The 26,693-nt window shown below is 40.3% G+C and overlaps 3 protein-coding genes and 1 long non-coding RNA gene across 4 annotated transcripts; 2 read left to right on the top strand and 2 right to left on the bottom strand.

Annotated features, from left to right (window-relative positions):
* Positions 1 to 352: 352 nt before the first annotated feature.
* On the bottom strand, positions 353 to 6,211 carry pccb (propionyl-CoA carboxylase subunit beta). The gene is made up of 15 exons (XM_020638727.3): positions 5,919 to 6,211; positions 4,787 to 4,906; positions 4,605 to 4,673; positions 4,418 to 4,474; positions 4,170 to 4,283; positions 3,926 to 4,036; positions 3,664 to 3,772; positions 3,399 to 3,519; positions 3,205 to 3,286; positions 2,992 to 3,115; positions 2,432 to 2,539; positions 1,931 to 2,031; positions 1,720 to 1,818; positions 1,526 to 1,625; positions 353 to 1,407 (listed from the first exon to the last, which is right to left on the bottom strand). Exons 1-15 carry the CDS (start codon positions 6,168 to 6,170, stop codon positions 1,286 to 1,288), a joined length of 1,689 nt encoding a protein of 562 aa, XP_020494383.2. The 5' UTR covers positions 6,171 to 6,211; the 3' UTR covers positions 353 to 1,285.
* Positions 6,212 to 8,815: 2,604 nt separating this feature from the next.
* Positions 8,816 to 15,193, top strand: msl2a (MSL complex subunit 2a). The gene is made up of 3 exons (XM_020638724.3): positions 8,816 to 9,860; positions 11,602 to 13,004; positions 13,246 to 15,193. The coding sequence occupies exons 1-3, from the start codon at positions 9,719 to 9,721 to the stop codon at positions 13,546 to 13,548; spliced, it is 1,848 nt and encodes a 615-aa protein (XP_020494380.2). The 5' UTR covers positions 8,816 to 9,718; the 3' UTR covers positions 13,549 to 15,193.
* A 480-nt stretch (positions 15,194 to 15,673) lies between these two features.
* Positions 15,674 to 21,876, bottom strand: LOC109987600 (tumor necrosis factor ligand superfamily member 10-like). The gene is made up of 6 exons (XM_020638723.3): positions 21,744 to 21,876; positions 19,944 to 20,075; positions 19,437 to 19,482; positions 19,214 to 19,330; positions 17,511 to 17,755; positions 15,674 to 16,732 (listed from the first exon to the last, which is right to left on the bottom strand). The coding sequence occupies exons 1-6, from the start codon at positions 21,855 to 21,857 to the stop codon at positions 16,523 to 16,525; spliced, it is 864 nt and encodes a 287-aa protein (XP_020494379.1). The 5' UTR covers positions 21,858 to 21,876; the 3' UTR covers positions 15,674 to 16,522.
* On the top strand, positions 21,346 to 25,916 carry LOC136183252 (uncharacterized). Its single transcript, XR_010669088.1, has 2 exons — positions 21,346 to 21,651; positions 21,753 to 25,916. It is a non-coding gene; the product is annotated as an uncharacterized lncRNA (long non-coding RNA).
* Positions 25,917 to 26,693: the final 777 nt, after the last annotated feature.

The raw sequence follows: 26,693 nt of genomic DNA, 5'->3' as shown, positions 1-26,693 counted from the left end.
AGGTGACTAACAGAGTTGGTATGTGAGCATGAGTATAAGTCTGTCTCTTGATGTTTGCCCTGTGAATGACCAGTAAAGGGATGAAAAAAAACCCCACTTCTTTTGCTTGTGTGGGAGAAAATCAGCAAATTTAAAATACATTGTTCTGTCCATAGGGGGCGCCATAATCCATACAAAGTTTCTCACAGTAGTTTTAGCCCTGATTGAAGGAGGTGAAATTGCGCCAGACACATCTTCCACTTCATTTGTAAGTCAAAGTCGAAGTTTTCCAATCAAATTTAGGCTGTATCTTTGAACTTTGACCCCCCTCTCTCTCTCTCTCTCTCTCACACACACTCACAAAGCTGCCAAGTACACTAAATCACAACTTTATTCTTTCAACCAATATTTTAGGGGACTACATCACACACAGTGTAATTTTCATGTTTGAAAAAGAAAAGGTGTAGTTTGAGTCAAGAAAGAATCTGCTGTCCTGGTGAAAGTAAAGAAAAGAAAGTTATTGAAGTCCATGATTTATTTTTCAAATGGCAGAGCAGAGTCTGCCACAGAGGAAAGGCACAGTTCAAGGTTGTAAGGATGATTTTTTTTTTTTTTCTTGACATCAACCTAGGACATCAAACGCAAAGAGTGCATCTGAAAAAACTAACTATTTTTACACAGCAAAAAGAACCAAGAACTGAATGAAGCACGACGCTCACTTTGAAGCTGACTACTTACAGTACTGCCTTTGCGTTTGTCAGTTGCCTTTTGTTTATTTTCATTACCTCATCTGGTCTTTCACGTACAGTCATGTTCTTAAAATGTCAAATCATACTTAACAGTGACCAATATGGCCAGTACTGACAGCAGGAGGAGCTTTACTAAATGTAGTGTGTGTGACAATCCCAGTTATGCATTCAGGCATGAAATGGCTGTAAAATATGGTCCTTTTAACATTTTGCTCATCAGAGATAAAGATGTCAAAAAACACCAGCTGACTTTGTTAACCTAGCTCTAATATCCCGCCCCCACTGAATCTTTTCACGTCTAGAAATGAATGTTTTCTTATTGCAGTTTATGGTTCCAAACACTAACATGGAGCTGGAAAGGAATTCAAGACTGCAACTGAGCGCTAACAAAACCAGAGTGTATCTTCATGTGCTTACTTTCCTGGAGTGGTAAATGACAGTAAAACAGGACAACAACATCTGTCAAGTTGTTTCTCTTGGGCTACCACTTGAGTTCACTTGAATGCAACATCCCAAAGTGAGCGCCTTTAGTTAGTGTTGATGAGGGGGAAACAGTTTCACAGAGGAATGTTGGCATGCTTCTTCCAGGGGTTGACCTGCTGCTTGCTGGCCAGCACCTCCAGGTCTCTGCAGATCCTCTTGCGAGTGCTCGACGGCTCGATGATGTCATCCACAAAACCTGAAAACGAACATTTGGTAGGTCAAAAAAAAAAAAAAAAAGAGAAGCTCAAAATGTATTTTACTGGTATGCAGTTGATGGATTGTTGGAGACGCTTTAAAGAAGTGAGAAGGTTTACCTCTGACAGCAGCTGGGAAGGGGTTGGCGAACTTCTCCACATATTCAGCCTCGGCTTCAGCCTGGTTCTCTTTCCCTCTGAAGATAATCTGCACGGCACCCTGAGAGGGAAACGGAGAAACAGACCATACACACCGTCAAATAAAAAGGGGGAAAAAAAAAACAGAAAACGGAAGAAAAAAAAAAAGTGTGTACCTTGGCACCCATGACGGCCACCTCAGCTGTTGGCCAGGCGTAGTTCACGTCTCCTCGCAAGTGTTTGGAGCTCATCACGTCATAGGCTCCTCCATAAGCCTGAGACACACACAAACACATTAAGGTAAGCGTCTTTTATCCATGAACATGCTGGAGTAAGATTCACAACATTTTCAACATGCATCTCTTTTCATTTTCATTCACAACACACCTTTCTGGTGATGATGGTTATTTTTGGGACTGTGGCCTCAGCGAAAGCATAAAGCAGTTTGGCTCCATGTCTGATGATGCCTCCATACTCCTGAGCGGTACCTGTTGATGACATCAGAGCAGTAAAAACAGGTTCAAAAAGAGTGCAACGATGCAATGCAAGGAAAATTCTGTTAACATGTAAAGTGATAAAGTATTTAACTTGTGCTTACAGGTCATAATACAGTCGGGTTAGATAATATTTATGATTGCCTGGTTTACTCCTACACCAAACCCCGTCACTGTAGATATGAATGTGCTAACGAGGGTGCTTATGTGTTTTCCTCTGAGCTGACAGTTAAATGATTTCTGTGCAGGCAGGTTGTCCTGTCTGTGAACAAGATGCAACAGGCGGCCAAAACATTCTGCTGACGACTAACTGTGAGCAGCAAGCCAATCAAAACATGTCAATATCTTAACCTAAGACGTAAACTTGAGGAGGGATTTTTTTTGCAAGCAGTACCTGGCAGGAAGCCTGGCACATCCACAAAGGTGATGATGGGAATATTAAAGGCGTCGCAGAAACGCACAAATCGGGCTCCCTTCACTGACGAGTTGATGTCCAGACAGCCTGAGAAGTGAACAGATATAAAGAAGTCAGCAGCAAGATCCACACACACACACACACACACACACACACACACACACACACACACACACACACACACCATGATAGATCATGAGTTAAGTAACTACTCTTTTGACTTCCCCCACCAAACTCACATACACCGTTCAGAAATGAGACAGAGGGAACATTTTAAAGAAAAACTTTTGGATGAACGTGAAATTAAAGAGGAAAAGGGTGGCTATTCTCCAAGATTTAAGTGGTTAAAAATACAAATTAAAAAAATGTAAGATGAATTTTAAAAATATGCTGTTTTCCACATTTATTTGCAGAATATTTCTTATAAAATTGAAGTTTCCCCCGGTCCCCATATTTTTCTTATCTTACAGAAATAAAACTGTAAATGTGGGCCTTCTCCCTGCCGTTCTTACGTTTGGTCCTTCACAGACTTTACTCACCAGAGGCCACTTTGGGCTGGTTACCCACAATGCCTATAGTGCGTCCGTTCATGCGCGCAAATCCCACCACAATGTTTTTGGCATAGTTGGGCATGATCTCAAAGAAGTCCCTTTCATCCACAATCTGAGGAGTTGCATGCAGAAAGTAACCTTTAAAAATAAATGACTTACTTGAACATGTAAGTGAGCGAGTGTTTGTGTTTGCGCACGTACTGATTGAATGATGTCCAACATGTCGTAGGCTTTAGTCGATTCATCCGGGACAATGGTATCCAATGAGAGAACTGCACGATCGCTGAAAACGCAACAAAGACATTAAGACTCAAATTAAACAATATGGAGGTATTCGCCCAATTAAAATACATGACAGGTTGTGTCGGGATTGAGAGGCTGATGTGATTGCTTACCTGGGGTCATGGCACTCCCTGATGGGAGCAGGATCTCGATTGCTTAGAGGCAGGAAGTTGAAGAACTCTCGCAGGTTTAGTAAGGCATCGACATCGTTCTCAAACGCGTGGTGAGCCACTCCTGAGAACATGACACAGGAAACTTTTCAATCTCTTAAACAAAACAAAAAAGAAGCAGATTTCAACTTCTCAATTTTGAAATATCGATCTTAACTCTTCGCTCTTCTGGTGAGATGTAATAACAGTTCTTTTTTTTTTTACTAACCAGAAACAGTCGTGTGCGTTTTAGCTCCGCCCAGCTGTTCTTGAGTCACGTCTTCATTGGTGACCGACTTCACAACATCGGGTCCTGTGATGAAGAGGTATGATGTGTCCTATACACACGCAGACAATCAGCTGTCAGGACAATATACAGCAACTGTTTGTGTCTTCAGTTAGCGTCATTCATAAAAATGATAAACTGACAGAAGAGAAATATGCGAGTATAAGACGATTCATTTAGAATTCACTTGTGCAGCCCGCCTTACTTTAACCATGAAGGTGAAATCAGTCAGCGCGGGGGAGTAGACGGCGCCTCCAGCACAGGGACCCATGATCATGGAGATCTGAGGGACGACGCCTGAAGCCATCACGTTCCTCTGGAGAAGGAGAATGGTTGTTTTTTTGTTTTTTTTTATTGGTCAAAAAACAATATCTGAGGGGACATCTAGTGACAGCAATTCTGCCCAAAGATCTATAAGGCAACAATATGTAACATGGAAGGACTCTTACCAGGAATATATCTGCATATCCAGCAAGAGACTCCACTCCTTCCTGGATACGAGCTCCTCCAGAGTCGTTCAACCCGATGACGGGGGCTCCGACTGTCATCGCCTGGTCCATAATCTGAGCACAGATTTTTTTTAAACATTGTAAAAAATAAAAATAAATGCAAAGACACCTAAAGGCTATATTGTTGAGAAGTAGGAGGTATGGTATGTGCACACGCCTCAGTGCCTCAGTGTCTCAGTGTTGTTTACCTTACAGATCTTCTGTGCATGAGCTCCAGACAGACTGCCACCGAACACTGTGAAGTCCTAAAAAAAAAAAAAAAAAAGGACAGAAAGAGCAGCATAGACAAATTATAATGCATGTAGAACCAAGAAGCTGTTTACCTTATGATGCTTACACAGTGCAGGATTGTTACAGAGTAACTACACAATGTACCTGACTGAAAACATAAACCAGCCTGCCGTTGATCCTGCCACTGCCTGTCACCACGCTGTCACCGGGGAACTATCGAGAGACACAAAGACGTTAGAACTTCTTGACAAATATTTCAAACCAGGATGATGAAGAAAAACCGTTTCCAGCGGACAGAGCATTATTCTGTTGGTTCAACCCGGTACCTTGTTTCTGTCCTGTTCCATGCCAAAGTCGGAGCAGCGGTGCTCCACAAACATGTCTGTCTCCACAAAGGAATCGGGGTCCAGCAGAAGCTCCACTCGCTCCCTGGCGGTCAGCTTACCCTGCAGTAGACGACACAAAATTACAATATCATACAAAAAAAAAAAACATCAGATGTCAGAGACTGTCAATGTAATACATCAGTTATGAGTCCTACTTGACCACAATGTCTGATTTTATCTGACCTTTGTGTTTTGTTTTCTAGTGTATGAAAATCTGGTCCTGTCACTGTGTATCTATCCTCTTAACCTAAAAAGATTTGGTTTAAAAGCATGTGATGTGGATTTCCTTGTTGTTTGATATGTTTGATGATGAAGAAATTCGCCGTTGAGACTGACTTAGAGTATAATTTTATTTAAGCAAGAAACAGAGTGACTGGTCACGTCTGACCAGGAGGATCAAGAAGCCAAATAATGATCTCTCCCGAACACACAGAGACAATCGCCTATATGCATCTAAACATCTGCTTTTCGTCATGGGTCATAAAAAACATCATGTAACACATCCATATTTGGCAATACTCCTACACAACACCTCAGTGTAAACATTCAACTCCTAAATCTCCTTCAGATACAAACTCTCTCCAGGTGTGCACGTTATAAACTTAAAGGAGCAGTATATTATCTCTGTCCTAGTTACGTCAGACACTTCACATGCAAAGTGGCAGGAAGGTTATCTAACTTGTGTATCCCATTGTGCTGCCATACTTCAAATTAAAACTCTGACTCTGGGATCACATTTAGGATTTTGGTATTAAAGTGAAGCCTGCAAACGAGGATTTCTGACGTCACAGGAGGCTGGCAGAGGATTTGAACCTTTGCAAAACAGCACCAATAGATTACATCAAGAATGGAGTTTCCTGAAAGTAGGCTACCCGGGTTACGATACCGTTACAAAAAAAAAAAAAAAGTCAAAAAAAGTTTTAGAGGTCACTTTAAAGGGTGGGAGAAATAAATCAAAAACACCCCCAGTAGCAACCTTTACCCAGCCCTTAACCTTCAAAGTCAGAAATGCACATAGCAGCAGAGACATGCATGTTCACACAGAAAGAAAGTTAAAGTCAGCTGGCTTCACCCTTTTGTGTTGAGCATCTATCCTGTGCTGACCTCCCCCGACTAGCGCCGCTCTCCGCTTCTTGTCTATCCGCTCCTTCACGGACGGGTGGCCTGCAGAATACCAGCGGCAGTCCCGAAGCAGCTTCTTCTGCGGCGCCGCAGCAGCAGCAGCGACTGCGCCATGTTTGACGGGCACAAAACACTTCAAAGACGTCCTCAACCCGTTTATTAATCCACTGCTGCTTCGAGCTACACTGAAGGCCGCCATCATTGTCGTGTCGGTTCTAGGGGTTGACAGCAACCGGAAATAGAAGATAGAGATTTGAGCCAATGGCAGATGGGGGGCGAGTTCTCAGGACCAATTAAATGCACGGAGTTCATTCACACGGGGACGATGGGCGGGACTTAACTAGTATTTGGTTTTTACTCATGTAAGAAGTTATAGGTTTGCTTATCTCATCCCTGAGTTTAGCTTTGCAGGTAAATATTTCATCGCGTTGGGTCAACTGTGGTTGCATTTGAACTCTAAAAACCCAAATACAATGCAATACTGCAAAGTTTACAAAAGTAACAATATGAATGCAGACCTTAATTTTCTTGGAACATCTCTGGGCTACAGAAATCAACGCCTTAACTAATAATCTGAAATCTGTTCTGCACATGTTTAAATTTACAAATTACCCCTGCACTCATGTTCACTTCATTTGTCTGTCTACTCGCCGTTATATTGTATAGTTTCTGCTTATAATATGTCTACACTCATGCACTTTAACTTATGTCAATACTGTCCATTTACAACTCTGTTTTTGAACATTTACATTTAATCTTTCATATTTAATTTACTACCATTTATGACTCTGTTTTTGCACATTTACATTCAATCTTCCATATTTAATCTTCATATTTAAGACTAGTAATGCATAGTTATATCCTGGTTGTATATATTCACATTCTTAGTTTTGATATTTTTAGTACTTATCTACTTTGTATTTAATATTATATTATGTTTAGATTTCTTAACATTGTGTTTTTTATTCATATTTTGTGTTGGATAACCTGCTGCTGTAACGCCACAATTTCCCAGTTTGGGATCAATAAAGTAATTCTATTCTATTGTATTCTAATCACACATATATTTTTCCTCTGATGGTGAAGAAAGGAATTATGGTGACCCTCCCTACTGTTAGTACGCACTAACTGTATATACAAGAGTAGTCATGTCACAGTTTATAACAGAGGCCGTTTACAGTCTGCTGGACGGGCCACTTTTGGATAGGATAGGATAATACTTTATTGATCCCCAGAGGGGAAATTCGGGCGTGGCAGCATCACAGACAAGAAAGCTCAAAAATACACATTAAACAGAATAGATAAAATAAATAAAAATAAAAACAGGGTGTATATACAAGTACAAAATGAATGATGAAGTTAACTATGCAGGGAATTGAGACAGTATTTGCAGAGAATGACAAGATAAAGTGACAAGTGATGATTAAAGTGACTTGGTATGATAATTAGCAGCAAGCAGTGTAAACAGCAGAGAAGAGAGGCAGTGTTGTACCACAGTAATGCAGAGTGCAGTCATATAATATAATGTAGTATAATATAATATAATATAGTGCAATATGAACAATATAGTGTAATATAAAGAAATGTTATGTAATATAGACTAATATAATAAAATATATAGAATGTACAGTATATATGTATATATATATATATATATATATATATAGATGCTAAATAATAATAATAATACAGTATAATCAAAGTCAAAGTTAAAGTCGACTTTACTGTCAATTTCAAAATATGCCAGACATACAGTGGAATCGAAATTGCGTTTGTCTCCGTCCCGCGGTGCAATACAACCAAAATAAGGTAAAATAAGATAAGGTAAAATAGATAAAATAAAATGAGGTAAAATAAGATAAATAATATTTACAGTAATAAATTCTAAATTGTGCAAAAGGGTACAAAACAAAACGGTAAAGAAAATAAAATAAAATGTAAAGAAAAAGTAAACTTGTGCAATATGTCCAATGTGCAGTAAAGTAATCAGACATCTTTAACAGCATCACCACCTCATGACTCATTTTAATAATGCTGAATAACATTAACTCTTTCCAGTGTAGTTACTGTGTCATTTTCCATTATGGTATTTTTTTTTTCATTTAACTGATGTAAATATTTTTGATTTGATTTCTAACTTCTATTTTTTATTTTTAATAATTATATTCCCGTCCCCTGTTTTCTTGAGCTGCTGTAATGCACAAATTTGCAAAAAAAAAAAGTTTATCTTTATCTTTTAAGCTGATTGTACTTTGAAAAGTTAGCTTCAGAATAATACAATAATAATAATAATAATAATAATCATACAATAACTTAGACTTAGACTTAGACTTTCTTTATTGTCATTCAAACTTGTACTTTACAGTGCAGATAAGAACGAAATTTCGTTGCATTTGGCCCGTTGTAGTGCAGGATAAAAACAGCAGCATGTATTTACATATAAAAAATAAAAATAAGGTGCAGATATAAATAGATATAAAAAGAAAAACTATGGGTAAAAATACTATACAGATAAATATATTGCACGTTATATTGTGTTTTACAGTCCAGTGAGGTAGTCCTGTGTGGGGGTTTGAGGGGGAATGGAGGGATTATTTTTTCCTGTTCAAAATAATAATAATAAAATGTTAGTAATGATAATAATGAAAGCAGGTCATGTGGGCAGTGTTTTAAAAACACATGGGGGAAAAAAAAAAAAAAAGAGTTTACCCAATTCTGTAGACACGACTGTTGTTTACAACAGACAAAGTTGCGGTGCCGTTTGAGGCGGCTCAGGCAACGTGACGCGGTGCGTAAAGAACACGGTAACCACGGTAACTGCCGGTACTCTCGCGTGATTATCATGCCCGTCGAGACGAGAGGGGTTGATGCGAGGAAAAGTGGGAAAAATCGACTGTTAGATGCATTTGTGAAAAAACGGATAGTCAGCTATGTGTCGGTCGCTGCTCGCAGAGTGTCATAGAAAAAAAATCAACATTGCAAAATTTCCATGAACAGCTTTGCACTGCCCCCCTTTGCGCGGGGTAACACATCAGGCCCGGGTGGTTAGTCACACGGGTGAATATTCGCTGGCTAATTTTGTGCTAGCCATGCTAACCCTAGCTGGTTAGCTTTGTTTACATCAAGTGCGCGCCTGGAGTCCGGTGGCTAAATTGCTAACCAGGCACGTTTCTAATCATAAGAGCGGCCCCCTTTCTTTTCCCAATTAAGCATCGACGGGGGAGGGGGGGGTGGTGACACTGTCGGATAGTAAATGGAGCCCGCGGCGAACATCGACCATTTCTCGCGTAAAAGGTTTGGATGATGTCGTGAGCTAACGTTAGCTGCAAAAGATGCTAACCTATTGATCATGGGTGTTTGGCTCAGTTGAATCTGTGTTAGCTGTTACAGATTTAGGGATAATGTGAGTTATTATAACTAGAAATAAAAAATAAAAGGGTCAAATTGGTGCTGATTAAATAAAACATTAACTGTGAGCACTTGTAAGTATTGATTTGTTGTGAGGGTTGGAGGGGGGGGAGGGGGGGGATAGGAACCATGATGCTAACTTCACCTAGCATTACATTGAACCGCCTTCCCATGTTGGCTGTGAATTAGTTTGTGGAGGATTATTACAAAACGTCTGCATTGTAAACCAGGCGGGTTAATATTTCTCCCACCTGTCCTGAGAGTTGGCTTTCTTCTTTTTTTTATTTTTTTTGGGCTGGATATATATTTTTCCCCCCCCTTGAGGCTGCGGAGCTCACCGCTATGAGCCCTGTTAATGTTACCGCTTTGTACGTGTCCGCCAGCCGGGCCGTGCTGCAGTGTGACCCGCGGCAGCCTCACACCTTCACGGATATGTACACGCTGCTGCCCTTCTTCAGACAGTCCCTCGCATGCCTCGTCTGTGGTAAGCATCCTTTTTTTTCTTCTTTTTTTTTTTTTTTTTTTTAAATATTCTTTTTATAGCAGTACGTAGGCTTTTGTGTCATTATCACACTGATAATAGTCTTCTCTTAATACAATAGAATAGAATTACTTTATTGATCCCAAACTGGGAAATTGTGGCATTACAGCAGCAGGTTATCCAATCACACAATATGAGTAAAAAAAACCACAATGTTAGCAAATCTAAACACAATATAATATTAAATACAAAGTAAATAAGCACAAAAAATATCAAAAATAAGAATGTGAATATATACAACCAGGATTTAATTTAGCATTACTAGTCTTAAATAGGAAGATTAAATATGGAAGATTGAATGTAAATGTGTAAAAAACAGAGTTGTAAATTAAATATGAAAGATTAAATGTGCAAAAACAGTTGTAAATGGTTGTAAATTAAATATGAAAGATTGAATGTAAATGTGCAAAAACAGAGTTGTAAATTAAATATGAAAGATTAAATGTAAATGTGCAAAAATAGTTGTAAATTAAATATGAAAGATTAAATGTGCAAAAACAGTTGTAAATGGTTGTAAATTAAATATGAAAGATTAAATGTAAATGTGCAAAAACAGAGTCGTAAATGGACAGTATTGACATAAGTTAAAGTGCATGAGAGTAGACATATTATAAGAAGAAACTATACAATATAACGGCGAGTAGACAGACAAATGAAGTGAACATGAGTGCAGGGGTAATTTGTAAATTTAAACATGTGCAGAACAGATTACAGTATGGAGAGACAGATATTATCATGATGACAGTTCTCTGCTCGCATGAGGTGAGCTGTTGTACAGAGTTATGGCCTTCGGTAAGAAATATTTCTTGTATCTGTCCTTGTGACAGCGGAGTTGTATCAGTCTGTTGGAGAAGCTGCTCTGCTATTTGTCCAGTAGGGTGTGCAGAGGTTAACCATGCTGCTGTTATTCAATAATCTGACTATTCATATTGACTGAGGTTTGCATGGGGTGTGCGTTTGACTACATTTGTCGTGATCACCACCTTGGTCTCCTTAGCAACCGTGGCTGTGCCCCCAGTCATCTGCCCTCTCGTCAAGACAGATGATTCCTCTGTTGTTTTGTCTGCTGCTGCTGCAGAGCCATGTGTTTCCTATTCATACCGGTATTACTGACTTGGTTTAGTGGTGCATCAACACTGGGACAGCTTGTGTTTACAGATTGGCAATATTGACAGAATGATATGCAGCAGTATTTCTGACCCTGATTATATAATGGTGTTTTGTTTTTTTTTGCATAATTTGTTCGCTCATGCAATATTTACGGAGGCTGAGCGACATAAGCAGTCAAAATGAGTAACATGAACATAATGGTGAAGAATGTTTAATTAAACTGGGGCAGGTAAGTTAATTAAAACAGGGAAAACAGGAAACATCTATGATAAAGTGAAATCTATGGTGACTCACAGATCATAATATTGTTGTAACATGTACTGATTCCTATTTCTTACACTCTTGAAATGCCCTAGTTGACACCGAATCACAAGTTGATCATTTCATTTGATTACTGATAGGATGTCAGTTTGAAACTGCTTTAAAAAGTCGCATTTGTTTCATGTTTAGAGGTCATTTAAGGTACTGGGAAATTGTGACCGAAATAGTTTTTTCTTCTGAAGTATTGGGCGGACAATGACAAGTCTAGATAGTATGATTAACTGATGATTGCTCCTGCTTTTTTATGTCTCAGGCAAACTGCTAGAAGATCCCATTTCTCCAACACATCCAGAGTGTCAGCATTGTGTCTGCTCAGCCTGTAAAGGCCAGAAGATGCGGATCAGGCTGTCATGCAACCGGTGTAAAGACTATTCCTGCTTCCAGGAGAACAAACAGCTTTCTTTGCTGGTGCAGTGCTACAGGAAGCTCTGTCTCTATGTGACTCATTCACCGTTGCTGCAGTTGATCAGCAGCCATGAAGGAGGCTCCATTGAGATTATGGCCTTGCTAGAGGAGGTGCTAATGTCACATAAAGAGACGGAAGACCTTTGCTTAGCTCAGGAAGATGTGAATCCTTCTGCCCCTGACTCCCTAACCCCCACAGAGGCACCACCTGCTCCTACAGAGCTTTCAGCTGTACCACAGAGTTCCTCATCTGACCCTCCTTTTTCCAATGGACCACAAGGCTGCAATGGAGAGGTTCTTGAGGACCTGGATCCCTCATCTCCCGAGCTGGAAGTCTGCGAGCTGGTAGAGGAGCAGCCTCCGGCAGGCCTGTCTGTGTCCGACACTGGCTGTGGTGGTCTGGAATTGAGTCTGACTACAGGACCATTAGTCCAAACTCCAGGCACTGTGTGCTCACTCAGGGATGGGGAATCAAGCAGTAGGGAGCTGGAGGAGGGGGAGGTGTTGCTGCTCAGTGTGGAGGAGGTGTTACAGACATTGGATCCCCTTCAGCCCAGTCAAGATTCCCCTCATGCACACCAAGAAAGAACACACACTCACACACACATCACCACAGACAGAGCACATGCTCAAATGTACATACACCTAGACGCAGCTCACAACTACACACAGATCCGAACAGAAAGGACAAACACAGGGTCAAGCCACGGTGCTCACATACTCACATCCTCTTTCGATCCTCCTCCCTCTTCCAAGCCCCCACCAGTCCGCCTTAAACGAAAACGATCACGTTCAGAAAGTGACAGGGAGAAAGTTAAACCCCTCCCTATTGCCTCCATCCTGCAGGGCCCCTCCTCAAACGTACACACTCCAAACCCCCCTCTGACGCTAAACACACAACCACCCACACTCTCGGTGACTGTACCAGCACACACATACTCATCCCTTTCTAATGGAGCCCCTCCAAAGCCCAGTCGCCCTGCGCCAAACCACAATAAAGGTGCCAGGAAGCATGTTGATCCGGGTCCTAAGAAGCCCCACGTGAAGGCCCGCAGCGGTGGGGGCTCCAAGACCAAGGATGGAAGCAAAGACCAGCGGTTGATGTCTGGCTGCCTCGTGCCTCCAGCCCCCGTCAGGCCTCCATATAAGAAGCCTGTGGAGAAGAAAGGCTGCAAGTGTGGCAGGGCAACCCAGAATCCATCTGTGCTGACCTGCAGGGGGCAACGCTGCCCCTGCTACTCCAACCGCAAGGTGAGACTATTATGAATACATGCATGAAACTATTGTGGGTCCTTCTCACCAAGAGCAACAGTTTTTTTTTATTTTATAGAGACTTCAGACAAGTAATGTTAAGTGTTTTAAGTATTTCTGTTCACAAAAACTGTTTTTTAGTTTTTATTGTTGTGGCATGTCGGTAAATGTTTGAAATGTAATGGGCACCTGAAAAGTTGTGACTAATATTAAATGTGTACATTTTTATCATCCATCTCAGGCATGCTTAGATTGTATCTGTCGAGGTTGCCAGAACTCCTACATGGCCAACGGAGAGAAAAAGCTAGAGGCCTTCGCCGTGCCAGAGAAAGCCTTGGAGCAGACGCGGCTCACCCTTGGCATCAACCTCACCAGCATCACCGCAGCCGCGGCACTCCGCAACCCGGCAACCACCAGCATCCGAGCTAACACCCTCTTAAATGTCGCCACAGCAACAGGGACCCCTGTTACCACAGCCTTCTTGTCCCCCAGCCCCCCACAAGATCCCAACTATGAAGACAGTCTGGAGCTGCTGATTGGATGAGAGGCTGGGACTCCATACACAGACAGCTCTGTGCTGATTGAATGTGACGGCTGATCAGTGTGTCTGTCAGACAACCTGTATCCCCCCCCCCCCCCCTCCCCAAAATCTAAGGCAGCTATGGGTCTGTCCTGTCCTGTAACCTGCTCTTCTTATATTGTGTTGGAAAATGCTGAGTAGTAAGACTAGCATGGGTGTGCCAAAGCCTCCTGTATTGTGCCTGTGTGCCGGTGTGTATTGTTGCCTGCCTGTAGTGAAACACATATATACTCGGTTCTGTTCTTCAGAGGTGCTTTTTGTTCATTAGACCACAGACACACTCTAAGAGGCAATAGGAACCCATACTATTTTTTTGTCTTTGTTTGTTTCTGCACACAAATATAGATTTGCTAGTGTGCGATTTTTTTTTTTGGTGCATAGTGGTAACAAAAACATCTCCATATCTGAGTCAACTGTCACGGCATTTCCCACGTTTGAGTGTTCCTCTGTGTTTAATAAATGCATAATCCGTATTAGGACAGCCCTCACAAACACTTGACCTTGTATGTGTTCTCATCTTAACGGTGAATGAATCTTGTGACTAATCGATAGAGAACTTCTGTTTCACACGCGACTGTTTGCCTTTTCTATCTCGTGAACTCACTCAATCCAAGTACTGTCAGAATAAAAATGACTTTGTCTTAATGAACGTGGCTGATGCAGGCATTGTACAGGCAGCAAGATAATGTCAAAGCACTTGGCTGGCTCCATGGTTTTTGTATGTGAGTGTGTGTGTGAGTGAGAGTGAGTGAGTGTGTGTGCATGCGCCTGCTGAGATTTACTGTAATGTCAGTGAGGAGGTGTGTGAAGGATTGTAAGCACTTAGCCTGATTGATTGGCCAATTTACGACTAAAAATCCAGTCTCTGTTACCATAGCAATAGGAACACCAACATGGTCCCAGCTCTCGTGCACACACCGTTGTTTACAGCATCGCCATTTATATAACCTAATCTGACTGTCTTCTAAAATATTACACTGTTACTGTCTTGATTATGAGATTGTACATGACTGTGTTTAGATAAACTGAAGCCATAGGTCGTCATTAACAAGACAAAATATCCTCTGAGTGTGTGTTTCTTCCCCTTCATGTAGTGTCCTGACTGATTAGAGACAAACTCAGAGACTATTTTTGATACCGACTGTGTGGAACCACTGTCTTTTCTGTGTTTTGGTTAAAGCACCTTGAAGCCCTTCTATATCCCAAGAGGCTTTGTGTTGTCCGTGTTTGTGTTATCTGTCTCAGCTGTATCTACAACATGTTTGTCAGTCCACTCATGGTGACCAAAAAAAAAAAAAAAAAACCGACTGAAGGAGAGAGGACTCAGGCAGACCAAAACAAACACCTTGGTTCTCCACTCATTGACCAGAAGAAGCAGGTTGATTTACAGTAAGATCAGCAAATATGATCTATCTTCCTGCTTTTGTGTGTATGTTTCAAATGTATTTCTTTTGGGCATTACTTGAACCCTGATTAGTTTTTGGTATTTTTTTTTTTTTTATGTAAAAACTCTTGTTTGAGGAGTGACTCTTATTGCGGAAACATTCACTGCCATAATATGGAAACATGTAATATGACATGTATTAAATGATAGTTTTTTACTTTTTCAGTTCTGTGTCTTTCTGTGTAGATTGGATATGTGACTTGACTTCACTTTAAAGCTTTGTCACAGATGTTTGCAAACACAAGATGAACACTTAATTATCCAAAACTGAACCTAGCAGTCCATGCAGATTTGTGTTCCAGGCTAATATGCCCCACCCCCAGCCCTTTCTCTCACACAGTAATTCCACATGCAACATTTATGTCAGTACTTAACTTCAATTACCCAAAAAAATGTCCCAAAGATCAAATTCAAATCTTGTAAAGAACTGTAAAAATTATAGAAAATTAAAATGCATGCAAGCTAGCAGCTGTGTAATGTTGTACCATGACTGTATTGACATGACTGGTGCTTAATGCTATAAGCTATCAACAACATGCCCATAATGGTGATGCTAATGTGTAGCGATTTATTACATCTGTGGATTAGCAGGTGATGGGAATAAAATATAGTTCTCTGGGTGCTGAGTAAAAAAAAACCAAAGCATTTTACAAATTCAACATTTATGTTTAGGTTCATTATTTCTCACTCATTTTCTGTAGCTCGTATTGCTAAAGAAGTGGTGGAACAAAAGGAAAAGTTCAGCATGACCTCGCAAACGTGAGGAATTCCACATTTGATCTGATAGCAACTCATTTTTTATAAAATCTTTCCAGCACTTTACAGTAAGGATTGATATCCATTGGATAAATAAACACAGATGGTCTGAACACACTTTTAAATACTCGCTCCATTCATACTACATCAGTGCTTTTTCTTTGAAGGCCTCGGGACATTTGTCAGCCCACATGTTCATTCACATATTACATAAAAAGGGAAATTCAGCCATAAGAAGTCGACTTAAAAAATAAGCTTCATTCATAGTATTGAATATCTACAATCTTATCTTGAGGCGTTCTTTATATTTATCACATCTGTTGTGTATCGCCGTTTCCTTGGGATGAACTGTCCACTTTCTAACCTGCGGGAAAAGGCAGGTCCCTTTGGTCACGCACACATCAGAGTACTTCAGTATCCTTTGTACTGCTTACACTGAATGCACCACACAATCCTTGTTAGCTCTGTTATACAGTCCACTTTGTTTACCCGCCTTAAGAGCAAATAATAACCTGTGGGAGGTCTGATCACAACCTCTCCAGCCCGTCTCCCTTGCCATTCTGAACCAGTCAGACTCATTTGCACTCCTCATGGTCCATTCTTCTGCACCAATCTTGCACCCTCAGTCGGCTGCTCGTATTATCGAGCAAACCCCCTGACATTTTTGGTTAGCACCTGATGATGTCTATTATCAAATCTTCCCCGGCAAAGACGCTTCCCTCCGAGGTCGCCTTCTTTTTAGCCGACAAGAAAAGCCCCGAAGTAGCTTGCCCTCCCGTCCATCTCCATGGCGCTGGCATTGCTAACGCTGATGAAGAGGCGGTCTGCAGGCTGTAGAAAGGCAGTACCGGCCTGATGCAGGGAGAAGAGACCGGGCTCGGGACCTCGAGGCCAGCAGGCACTCCGTGAAGACTTCATCAGCAGGATGGGCACCGTGTAGGAACTCATCTGTGGTCCAAACAAAAAAAGAAAACCGTTTTATGTACAAAGCATTAAACAATTCATCATGCTCAAATATCTGTGATAACATACCAAATAAATATCTAAATGTGTTGACATTTGAGGTTTTAGCTTTTCATCTTGGGAAACAAGCCACCAGATAGGTGCCATGACTCAGCTTAATTTGTAGTTTATCTTGATCTTTAGTTGTTGTGATGTAACCTCTAGTAGCAGGAGGTTTTTGGGTCAATGTCTCAAAGTTTTGGGTCGAACTTGCCGCGTCTTTGTTCCTCTTGCGTTGTATAATTATAACCCTCTGTTTAACAAGTGGAGCGTTTTCTAGATATGATCTTATTAACACAAATAAACAACCTTCTTACACAACTATATACGCTACCTGGAATTGAGCATGCTGCCTTTTCCCCCCAGGAGCGCCTCAGGGAACAACCTGCTGCTCTAAACAGACCTTCTGTGTGGCCCATCATTATAAAGATTGTTGTGAATTTAGAGAGATGCTTGTCAAACTGTTGTGCACAACGCCTCTAACTGCACACAAGGTCAGCTAAATGTTTCTTTTGATTTTATTCTAGAGGCATTTTGTGCTGCGCCTGTTTATAACCCTCAAAAAATGAACAGAGAGGTACCGGACTAGTTCACTTTGTAACGATGTACAGCTTAAAGCTGAACAGTCCTTTAACAATGCAAAGGTTTAAAACAGTCTTGATTCACTGTCATAATCTATCTGAAGCATGCTCCTGTTTCAGGTATTATCTTTCCACAGCCTAACCTTCTTGTAGATATACTGCACAAGCTGTGCTCCTTCCTCCTCCCCTGTCTCCCCCTTGGCCTCCCCGTCGGTTCCCCCCGTGGAGAGCAGTCTAAAGTACGTCTGGGCATAGATGTAGTAGAGTCCTGCTCGCGCCACCAGCAGCTCTCCCTCCCTCAGCTCCATGTTCTGCAGGAAGGACAGACCTCTCTGGCCCTCCCACGCTCTGATCCGCTCCCCCATGTACCCCCTGCTGCTCCTCGAACCTGCAACAGAGCATTAACACAAATAAACAAGCAGCAGAAGAAAACAAACACATGAAAATTACAGCCGATCACCATGATGCAAGAGCCTTTGAGATTACAGGGTGGTGTATTGAGTTTAAACAGACACATTTCTTTTTTTAAATAAGAAACAAATGTTTAAATAAAACAACAGCTCTCAATCAGTAAGGCATGCAGACTCCTCCAGAAAGAATCTTCAGGGCCAAGAAACACAGTATTTTTTATACCCGATGTCTTATTATGGCTTCATTAACAATGACCAGCTGTCAAACAAAGCACCAAAAGTAACAGAGGGGATCCAAATATCCCGACAGATGTTGATGAAAAAAAGTTTTATGAGACTTATGAATACTGTCCTTATGGACAAATAAATCATCCAAGCATACGGCTAGCTTCATTTCTGATTTTCATTTCCAACTATTGTATGAACTACCGAACTTTACTCCTCTATTCTGTCTGTGGCTCTCAGTCATGGGCAAATCTGTTCCCATTACAACCTTAACTGTTTGAAAATACGTTGTTAATATATACACACACACACACACACATATATATATATATATACATATATATATATATATATATATATATATATATATATAAAAACCTGCTGTGCACTGGCGTTTTAATTAGACTCAACAGGAATAAACGTATCTGTTGGGGACTATTTGTTGTGGTGGATTAATATGCATTTAGTTCTTTAATGAGTATACAGAGGGGGAAACCGGCTCAAATAAATGTGATCAAAGTACTCAGCTGATTTTATTGTTGTGGTAAAAACCACTGAGTACTTTCATTCAAACACAACTTTAAATATTTCAGAGAGTGACTTGATGGAGAGTGTTTTTCCCCCTCTCTTTAACCCTAACCCTTAGAGAGATTAATAATTCCAATAATTTAGTGATGAAATACACATCTTCAATGTCAAAAGATGACACTAGGAGGTCTCTTATAGCAGAGTGCTCTATTACAGATGTCATGTTTGATTGCAGACAGGAAGCTCAAAATTAATATGTTTTTAAGGTTACTACTTTTTTTTATGTTGAAGAGGACTACCATCCAGCTTTTATTTACAAAAGACACAGTTTTCAAGTTTGTTTAATGTTTTGAAAAAGAGTAAGTTTACACTTCTAGTTGAAAGGACAACTCCAGGACACTTTGATAACGCAGCTGCACATGAGCAGGTCCTGACAAATATCTCGGTATGAAGATGTCACTCAAAGCAGCCTGGGAAGCCTTGAAGCACATTCCTCCCCTTTGACCCTGGAAAACTTAAGACTGAAGCTAGATCGTACTCGCAGGTGTTGGGGCATTGTGAATAAATGTTGTGGTGAAGATGTTCATCAGGCTTTCCAGGGATCTACTCAGAAAGTAAACGACTCTAATGATTCCTAAGTAATACAGGAATATTACTTCATTATTGGATTACAGGATCCTCACCATCTGCTGTTTGGGGTCCTGTGGGTGAGATAACACCGGTCACATGGGCAGCGACTTTAGGAAGAGGGACCCCTCGGATTCCAGGGTTCAGGACAGGCATCACTCCTGTCAGCTTATCTGCGAAAACACAAGACAAAGAAACCAACACAGGACATTGTTAATAGAAAAAGATGCACTCACTCACTTTACATAATGGTAGGCTGGTGTCTGAATGTTTGTCTACCTCTCATTGTAGAGGATATCTCCTTCTGAAAACGATCGGCCATGGTCTGGAAGAAAAACATCCCCAGTGAAACAAAGAAAAACAGAGACGGAAAATGGTGATAAAATGTGTCCTCCTTATGTGTCCTTAGCTCTACATTATCAACATTCAATAATTAACAAAGCCCCCCCCCCCCCCCTCCCCCTCCTGAATCATTCAGTCCTCCCCTGTGGGCAAACAAATATGTCATCTATTGACCTGGTACAGTATTCCCCCTCGGCTGAGTCCAATTTGGAGCTGGATTCACTGCTGTTTTTTTGGGGAAGTTTGAAACCATCTGGACAGAAGGGCATCTTACATCGTGTGTTAATGTTGACTACTAAAAAATGTCATGCAAATATATGGGTTCTGTTGGAACTAACTCACTAGCCACAAACTAGCTAGTTAGCTAGAAGTAGGAGCACTGGAAGAATGTCATTAATACTATTTAGGGATATAGAAAATAAGGTTAGAAAATCATTTAAAAACCTTCTCTATGTGGTTGTGGAGCTGTTGCGTGACTTGCCAGCAGGGGTCGCTCCTCTTGTCCTCTTCTGACTTGGGGTGTAGCTCTGCGTCAATCAGACAGGACACACTGCTTCTGGAGAAACTCTCCTGCATCTGTCAACGAAACACAGGAATGAACGAGTTCTGCACAAAATGTTTTTATTTACATACTTATCGTCTCATTATTTTCTTAAGCGATTGATTTCTGTGTCAGGATGTCAGAGAGAAAAAAAAAAGTTATTTATATCTGTGTTAATGTCCAACTAAGTGTCTGAGAGAAATCAGTTAATTTATGTAATATTTTGATAAATGAAGGCAGCAAATCCAGGAAAAAACAGTGAAAAACTTGGCTGTTTCAATCAACTGATAGTCATTTAGTATAGGTTACACACAATCACAAAAGACGAAGCAGAACCACATGTGCTCAGCTGTGCTGTGCATATAAATATGATTTATTTTCAGCTGTGAGGGAAAGTGTGAAACCTTTCGACTTAATATGAAAACACTACAAAGAATACGTTTATGTGACTTTGGTTCTTATAATTATTACAGTGGCCAGGAAAAAAAAAAGTCCTTTCCTTTTCCATTCCCTCTGTGACAACCACCCTGAACAAAACATGTTTATATCAGTCGCTGTTTACGTGTTTTAAACTTTGTGCATTGTTTGAGCCTTGTCAAAAGGAGAATTCATGACACTGTTGGGACATACAATAAAGTTATTTATAAATCTATACACAATCACACGTGAACATTTTTAAAGCTACATTTAATGAAAAAGGACACGATCTTGACATCTTATCAGTTAAATGCATTGGCATAGTTTACTCTTTTTTTTTTAAAGTCTCTTTCTTATCAGTCTAAAAGGATCATTTATGGATATAGAGACACAAGTTATCTTAGGGAGGGCAAGGTTTGAAATTATATATTGTTATTCTACGCTATATAATTGACCCAATTTGTCTCTAACAGAGTTGACCGACTTTACTGTTAGTATGTTGTTTTTGAGAATAAATATTTTAAATCATACAAGTTTGAGGTCAGGAGACAATAAATATACAACATTAAGATTGTTTTCTATCAGAATAAAAAGTGTTTAGTGTATTTTTTCAATACCTGAAATGTACCCGCAATTCTGGAGTGGCACATGTATTTGTCAGAGTATAGTCTCTAAGTTAGAAGACAAAATAGTTGAGGCTGATTAAAGAACTAATTAAATCACAAGTGGTCACAGGTGTGCGAGGAGAAGGGGGCGTTTTTTTTTTTTTTCAAATGTTTAAGCCAATCAGAGCAAAGCACTCAATCAATCAGCTTGTTTAAAAATAAAAATAAAAGCCTTCTTTCTGTTTGTCATACCTTACTAAAGAAGTATGTTGATTTAGGGTGTCACTACCACTGGGTCTTTAACTAAACTCATTTCCTGTCATTGTTTGGTGTTATCTACTCTGCCAACTTTCTCCTCTCTCATTGTTCAGAGTTAGAATGGCAGATATTTGTGCATAAGTGGAACTTTTACGTCATGTGACTTACTTATTTAATATTCTGATACTTTCACCAGATAAAGTTAGCCTGGTGTAGTAGGTATGACCGTGTTGGAAGAATACCAGCCTATTACTTTTGACACCTTCAAAGGTTTTCTGGTGGAAAGTTGTGTCACCGGTGTGGACTCACTGTAAAACTACCAGCAGATACCGTAAGTAGTTCGTTTGTCATCGTTCAAAATACCGTGTCAAACCTCCCTTTCATGTTGTTGGTGTGTTAGATTAAGACACATCCATATCTTACCGTGTTCAGGACTTGGTTGAAGTACATGAAACTGACGGACACCGCGATGGTCTGCAGGAGGACGGCAGCAAGTATGATGAGCCCCAAACACTGCAGAGAAACAGATACGGCCATATCCCAGTGTGGGTAAGTCGGCTACAGAAACCCAAAGAAGTCCCGGGGAGCAGCAAAAACCCTTCCAGCATGGAGGGGAGGACAAGTCAGATCAAGCTCGGCTGCATTTCTGCCCTGGGAGAGGGAGGGAGAGAGAGAGAGAGGGAGGGAGAGAGAGAGAGAGAGACAAAGCAGTAGGCTACGTAGGTGGAGCAGAGAGAAAGAGAGAGGGTGAAAGACTGGAGTTTTACAACATAATCAAGATGTCATTTATTAGATAGAAAGGCGCTTAGACTTTAAAGCTGCGCATCTAACTTCATGGTGCCTTCGCGTGCTGTCGGAAATGTTGAAACTGAAATCTAAAGCACATGTCTAACCAGGCGTGTAAACACTGTTTATATGTGAAAGTAGCCTCTGAATTGCTTAAGTGGAGCCAGTGATGAATATTCACTTGGGTCCAAAGCTTAGGCTGGGTAGCTGACATGCTGTCACAATGCAATGCTTAACTGTTTCAGGATGTTTTAGTCTAAAAAAAAAAAATGTGGGCAGAAATGGGAAAAGTCTCTTAATTTCACTGTGCTGTAAAACTCCTGACTGAAATCCGGCCATACATCAGTTTAAAACAACTTCTTTAATGACTCAGCCAGTCTGACAACAGCAAATTGTAAGCTACTTTAATTTAATTTCACTCAGGTGCTACACTATACAAAAAGAAAGTCCTAAGTGTGAGCTAACGTAATGTAAGCAGAAATGTGGTTGAATCACTGTATTTGTCTGTTGGTTGAATGATAAAAGGCTCCTGGTTGCGGCCTGAAGTGTGAGGTTCTGTTGCTTTACCTAAGCGTCAAAATATAGTGACGTGTCAAACTGAATTAATTCCAAACTGAAATTGCAACTTGGGACACACAGGAGTGTAATAATGCAAAAGTCTTTTTGAGCTTCCCAACCTTTGTGTAGGAATATTAACTGCTCTGTGAAAGTAGAGGCCTCAAACCTGCATTATCTTAATGTCCAGCAGGGGGCGACTGAGCTGGTTGGGAAAAAAAATTCCACCAAAGTACGGAAGAGGATTAGGGCCACTGAAAAAAAAAAAAAAAAAAAAAATGTTCTGACTTTTTTTTTAAAATTCTGACTTTAATCTCCTAATTCTGAGAAAACTGTCAGAATTCTGATTTTTCTTCTCAGAATTCTGAGGCAAAAGCCTAAATGTGCTCTAAAATGATTGTCAACTTGCAACACAGTAGAAAAAAAAAAACTATAAATGATGGAAAACAAATAGATTTTTTGAAAAAAGCTCTATGTGTTTTGGATGTACCATATTTGCTAGAGTTTTGTGAAGTCAGTGGGGTCCCAAGCAAAAAAAGATTGGGAACCAGTGGTCTAGTATAAGTTTTCTCCTCATTGGAGTTTTTTGTTCAACCCAAACAACAAACAGAACGTAGTAGATACTTGGGGAAAAGCTCAGCAGTCTGTCAGTATTTCACATTGATGAATCATTCCCACGTTCAAAGCAGCTTTGTTCCTCTTAAATCCAGATACCCTCAAACAGCCACTAATTACAACTGGGTTCATTCAGTTTTTTACTTTCTGCTACAAGCACTTAAAGTCACAAATCCCTTTTTTTTTTCTTTTTTTTTTTTAACGAAGTAAACTAAGTTTCCAAATGTTGAGCTGCTCAGGGCAGATATGTGGCGGCATTTTGAAAGAACAAAAAGAAAAACCTGGAAACAATTTCTTTTTGTTTTTCAAGTTGTGTGGTTCAAAAAGTTGTTTGGCATTTTCATTATAATTTTCCCAATTATCACTTCATTTTAGATGAAGATCTCGTGTTTATGTTAAACAGCTGCTGATTAAGTTCATCAGTGAACAAAAAAAAAAGTTTAGCTGTAACCGAAGCTTCATTGTTCCGCCTGTTGTCTGTGTTCTCTGCTTGATTGTTTCTTTGCACGTTTAAATACCTCTGAATTAGTTTGATTGAAAAGTGTGACACAAGGTTGTAATGTCATGTTTTCATACGGCCTGAAGCATGATGCATGATGAGCTGCATGCATGACAGCCACATTCAGAAGATGAAGTCTGAGTGGAGCACATGAAGGCAGCATCACTGCAGACCTGATAACCTGCCGTGTTGGAGTAAGACAAAAAAAAAGGCCTTTTTAACTTCTCTTTCCTGCTATTGTGAAATGATCTGAGGGAATGTAAGTCGATTAGTGCCAAATGACCCACTATTGTTCCAGCTTCACTGTAGTCTGTGTGGAATCAGTCGCAGGGGAGTCATTCAATCTACAGAACTTAACCTTGAGTGAGTCCTTCACTTTCATTCCTCCACCTCTAACCCCTGCCCCATTGTCAGCGTGAGGAAGTGAGATCAGAGCCTGAATGTGCACGACCCGCCCGACAATCAGGACCTGTGTAAAAGCATGTGTAACACATTCACACGGGCGCACATGAAGCTGTGATGTTCACACTTTGTTGGACTCTACCAGGAAAAAATACTGGAAGGTAAAACGAGTACGATGGCAACAACGGGGAAATAAGAATTAAGTTTGTTTCCTGTTGGAGATAAAAATCTTAAAATGTAGAAGACAAAGCGATAAGAGATTCCTGTGTTGCCTTAAGTGAGTCATTTCCCAGGCTTGTCAGAAGTGAGGAGACGGTGAGTGATATGTGAAGACTGTGTGGCCTCAGGCGGGGAAGATGACACCCTGAGAGACATGCTTGGCTACACTCTCGTAGCAAACACAGATAAGGAGAGGAAGAGAGAGACGACGTGTGGAGGGAATTGTATTTTGCATTTACATTCATTTCAAACAACTTTGAATCATTTTATTCAACGTCATTGTGATGATCATTTTTGTTTTCCATGTCTTCGATCCATCTCCAAGCTCAGACCTTTGTTGGAAATGTCTCCATGCAGCACGCCCTGATCTTCAATCCTCAACATGCTGGTCACTATGCTCTTTTTTGTCTGAATTTAAACGCAGAGACTTTTCTCTCTGCTTTTCATCATTTGCAAATTGAAGCTCAGGCGCGTTACTGCGACAAGTTCAATCTTTGGGTCTGTACGTACACCTCCTGCATGCGTCATTTGTAACCTTAAGAGGACAGTTTTGTTTTGCATTTTTCCTCTTTATTTCCCTTTCCTTTGCTTTCCTTCCGAGCCTCTATCAGCTAAGAATTAGAAAGTTCAAGGCCAAATACCACAGTTTCACTTATGATAACATTCAACATCTGTTGGGAGCAGGCAGATAAATGATTTCACACAAGAAGCAGAAAATATAAAGAATTACTCTGTGTTCCTATAAGAGACAGAACAACAAAAGAGAGTGCAGTATAGTAAGAAAATGAGAGGGACATATTTTGATTACTCATCACCCTTTTATAAAGGCTGGAAACAGTGCTAACTGCTAGCTGGGCTCAGATTTTTTTGTGAAGATATTTTTGGGTCATTTTTGCTATTTTTGGATAGGACCGCTGAAGAGAGACAGGAAACGTTGGAGAAGCGAGGGAGGGATGACATGCAGCCAAGGTCGGGTTAGCAATGATGCAATGACGACTATGGCCTCTGTACATCTGCACAAAAAAGTGACAAGTTGCTCTTTTGTGAATTCAAACTTTTATATTCTGAGGTGCAAATGGTCGTGGTTAGTGCGCTGGCCCCATGTACAGAGCCCAGGCTTATTGTCCAATCTGAAATCTATTTCACAGGATGATTGAAACCAGGAAAATGTTGTTCTGATATATACCGAAGCACTTTCCCCCTCAAAAAGAAGAGCTTGAAAAACACCCAGAAGATGAATAATGGATTAAAAGACCAATTTAAACACGATCTATCCTCCTCTGTCCTCCACTCCCCTTTTCCTTCCCTGCAGGCTTCTCCTCCCAACATTCGTCTTGTAAAAGTTGTGGAATCTCCCTAAATTCCTCTCTGAGCACCACAGCTGCTCATTGTGTCATTCTTAAAACAAAGACCAGTGTAGAAAAGTGCTACAGCAGCACAATGCATGCACACACTTGCGAATGACCGTGTGAGTGTGTGAGAGGAAGGGTGTGTGTCCTGATTTAAAAAAAAACAAACAACTGCTTTATAGGTGCATAGAAACAGACTACACAAAGGTTAATATTCAACACACAATCCATGCTTTGCAGGTAGGACTCTCAGTGTGTTTAATTAAGTTTAGATATTTGCTTTTATAGTATATGGACTGCACTAACTAGCCCCTGTGTGTTTTTTGTGTTGTTATTGGATAGTGTAATTGTACTGTCGTAGCAGGTTGAGTAATGGATTTGATCTCATCAGCATGTTGATGAATAGTTTAATCTTTAATGATAAATAATATTTTTTAAAGAACATCATATATTTTGTATGTTAAATATGAATCTGCAAAACAAATAATAATTCTATGTCAGATAAACAGAAGAGTGAAAAAAAGTAGAATATTTCCTCCATAAGTGAAGTGGAAAAAAATCAAATAGGCAAAAGTACAACAACCTCTAACTTGATTGAAGACATTTACTTATCTCATCTGAACCCATATCATTCCCTGAATATGACAGTTGTCTGACAGATTAGAATCATATGAACTCATGTTGTGTTCAGACCCCTAGAGGGTGCTGTTGAGCCAGACATACACCTTCATTCTCCTGCAGCTGAATGTTAAAACACAGGCAGTAAATGTGACAAATTAACTCTACTGAAGTGTTGAACTTTTAAGTGCTGTGTCATTCATTTGTGATTTATTTGATTCTTACTTTTTTGAACACATTTCAACAGGAATTTTCTACTTCACTTGTTGCTGTGATGATATTATCAAAGTAGTGAATATGCAATGAGAGATTAAGTCTTCAGTCACCTCG

The sequence above is a fragment of the Labrus bergylta genome, chromosome 18 (genome assembly GCF_963930695.1).
Source record: "Labrus bergylta chromosome 18, fLabBer1.1, whole genome shotgun sequence".
Classification (NCBI taxonomy): Eukaryota; Metazoa; Chordata; class Actinopteri; order Labriformes; family Labridae; genus Labrus; species Labrus bergylta.
The sequence above is the reverse complement of the archived record's forward strand: the minus strand, read 5'-3'. Positions and strand labels throughout refer to the sequence as shown.

Excerpts from the sequence above, each read along its gene's own strand:
- pccb (XM_020638727.3), bottom strand. The coding sequence starts at position 6,170 with ATGATGGCGGCCTTCAGTGTAGCTCGAAGCAGCAGTGGATTAATAAAC. Across the intron at positions 4,907-5,918 it reads TAGATGCTCAACACAAAAGG|GGTAAGCTGACCGCCAGGGA; the intron begins GTGAAGCCAGCT and ends CGTCTACTGCAG. Across the intron at positions 4,037-4,169 it reads GATATGCAGATATATTCCTG|AGGAACGTGATGGCTTCAGG; the intron begins GTAAGAGTCCTT and ends CTCCTTCTCCAG.
- msl2a (XM_020638724.3), top strand. The coding sequence starts at position 9,719 with ATGAGCCCTGTTAATGTTACCGCTTTGTACGTGTCCGCCAGCCGGGCC. Across the intron at positions 9,861-11,601 it reads CCTCGCATGCCTCGTCTGTG|GCAAACTGCTAGAAGATCCC; the intron begins GTAAGCATCCTT and ends TTTATGTCTCAG. Across the intron at positions 13,005-13,245 it reads CCTGCTACTCCAACCGCAAG|GCATGCTTAGATTGTATCTG; the intron begins GTGAGACTATTA and ends CATCCATCTCAG.
- LOC109987600 (XM_020638723.3), bottom strand. The coding sequence starts at position 21,857 with ATGGCCGTATCTGTTTCTCTGCAGTGTTTGGGGCTCATCATACTTGCT. Across the intron at positions 19,331-19,436 it reads GATATCCTCTACAATGAGAG|ATAAGCTGACAGGAGTGATG; the intron begins GTAGACAAACAT and ends GTGTTTTCGCAG. Across the intron at positions 17,756-19,213 it reads AGGACCCCAAACAGCAGATG|GTTCGAGGAGCAGCAGGGGG; the intron begins GTGAGGATCCTG and ends GCTCTGTTGCAG.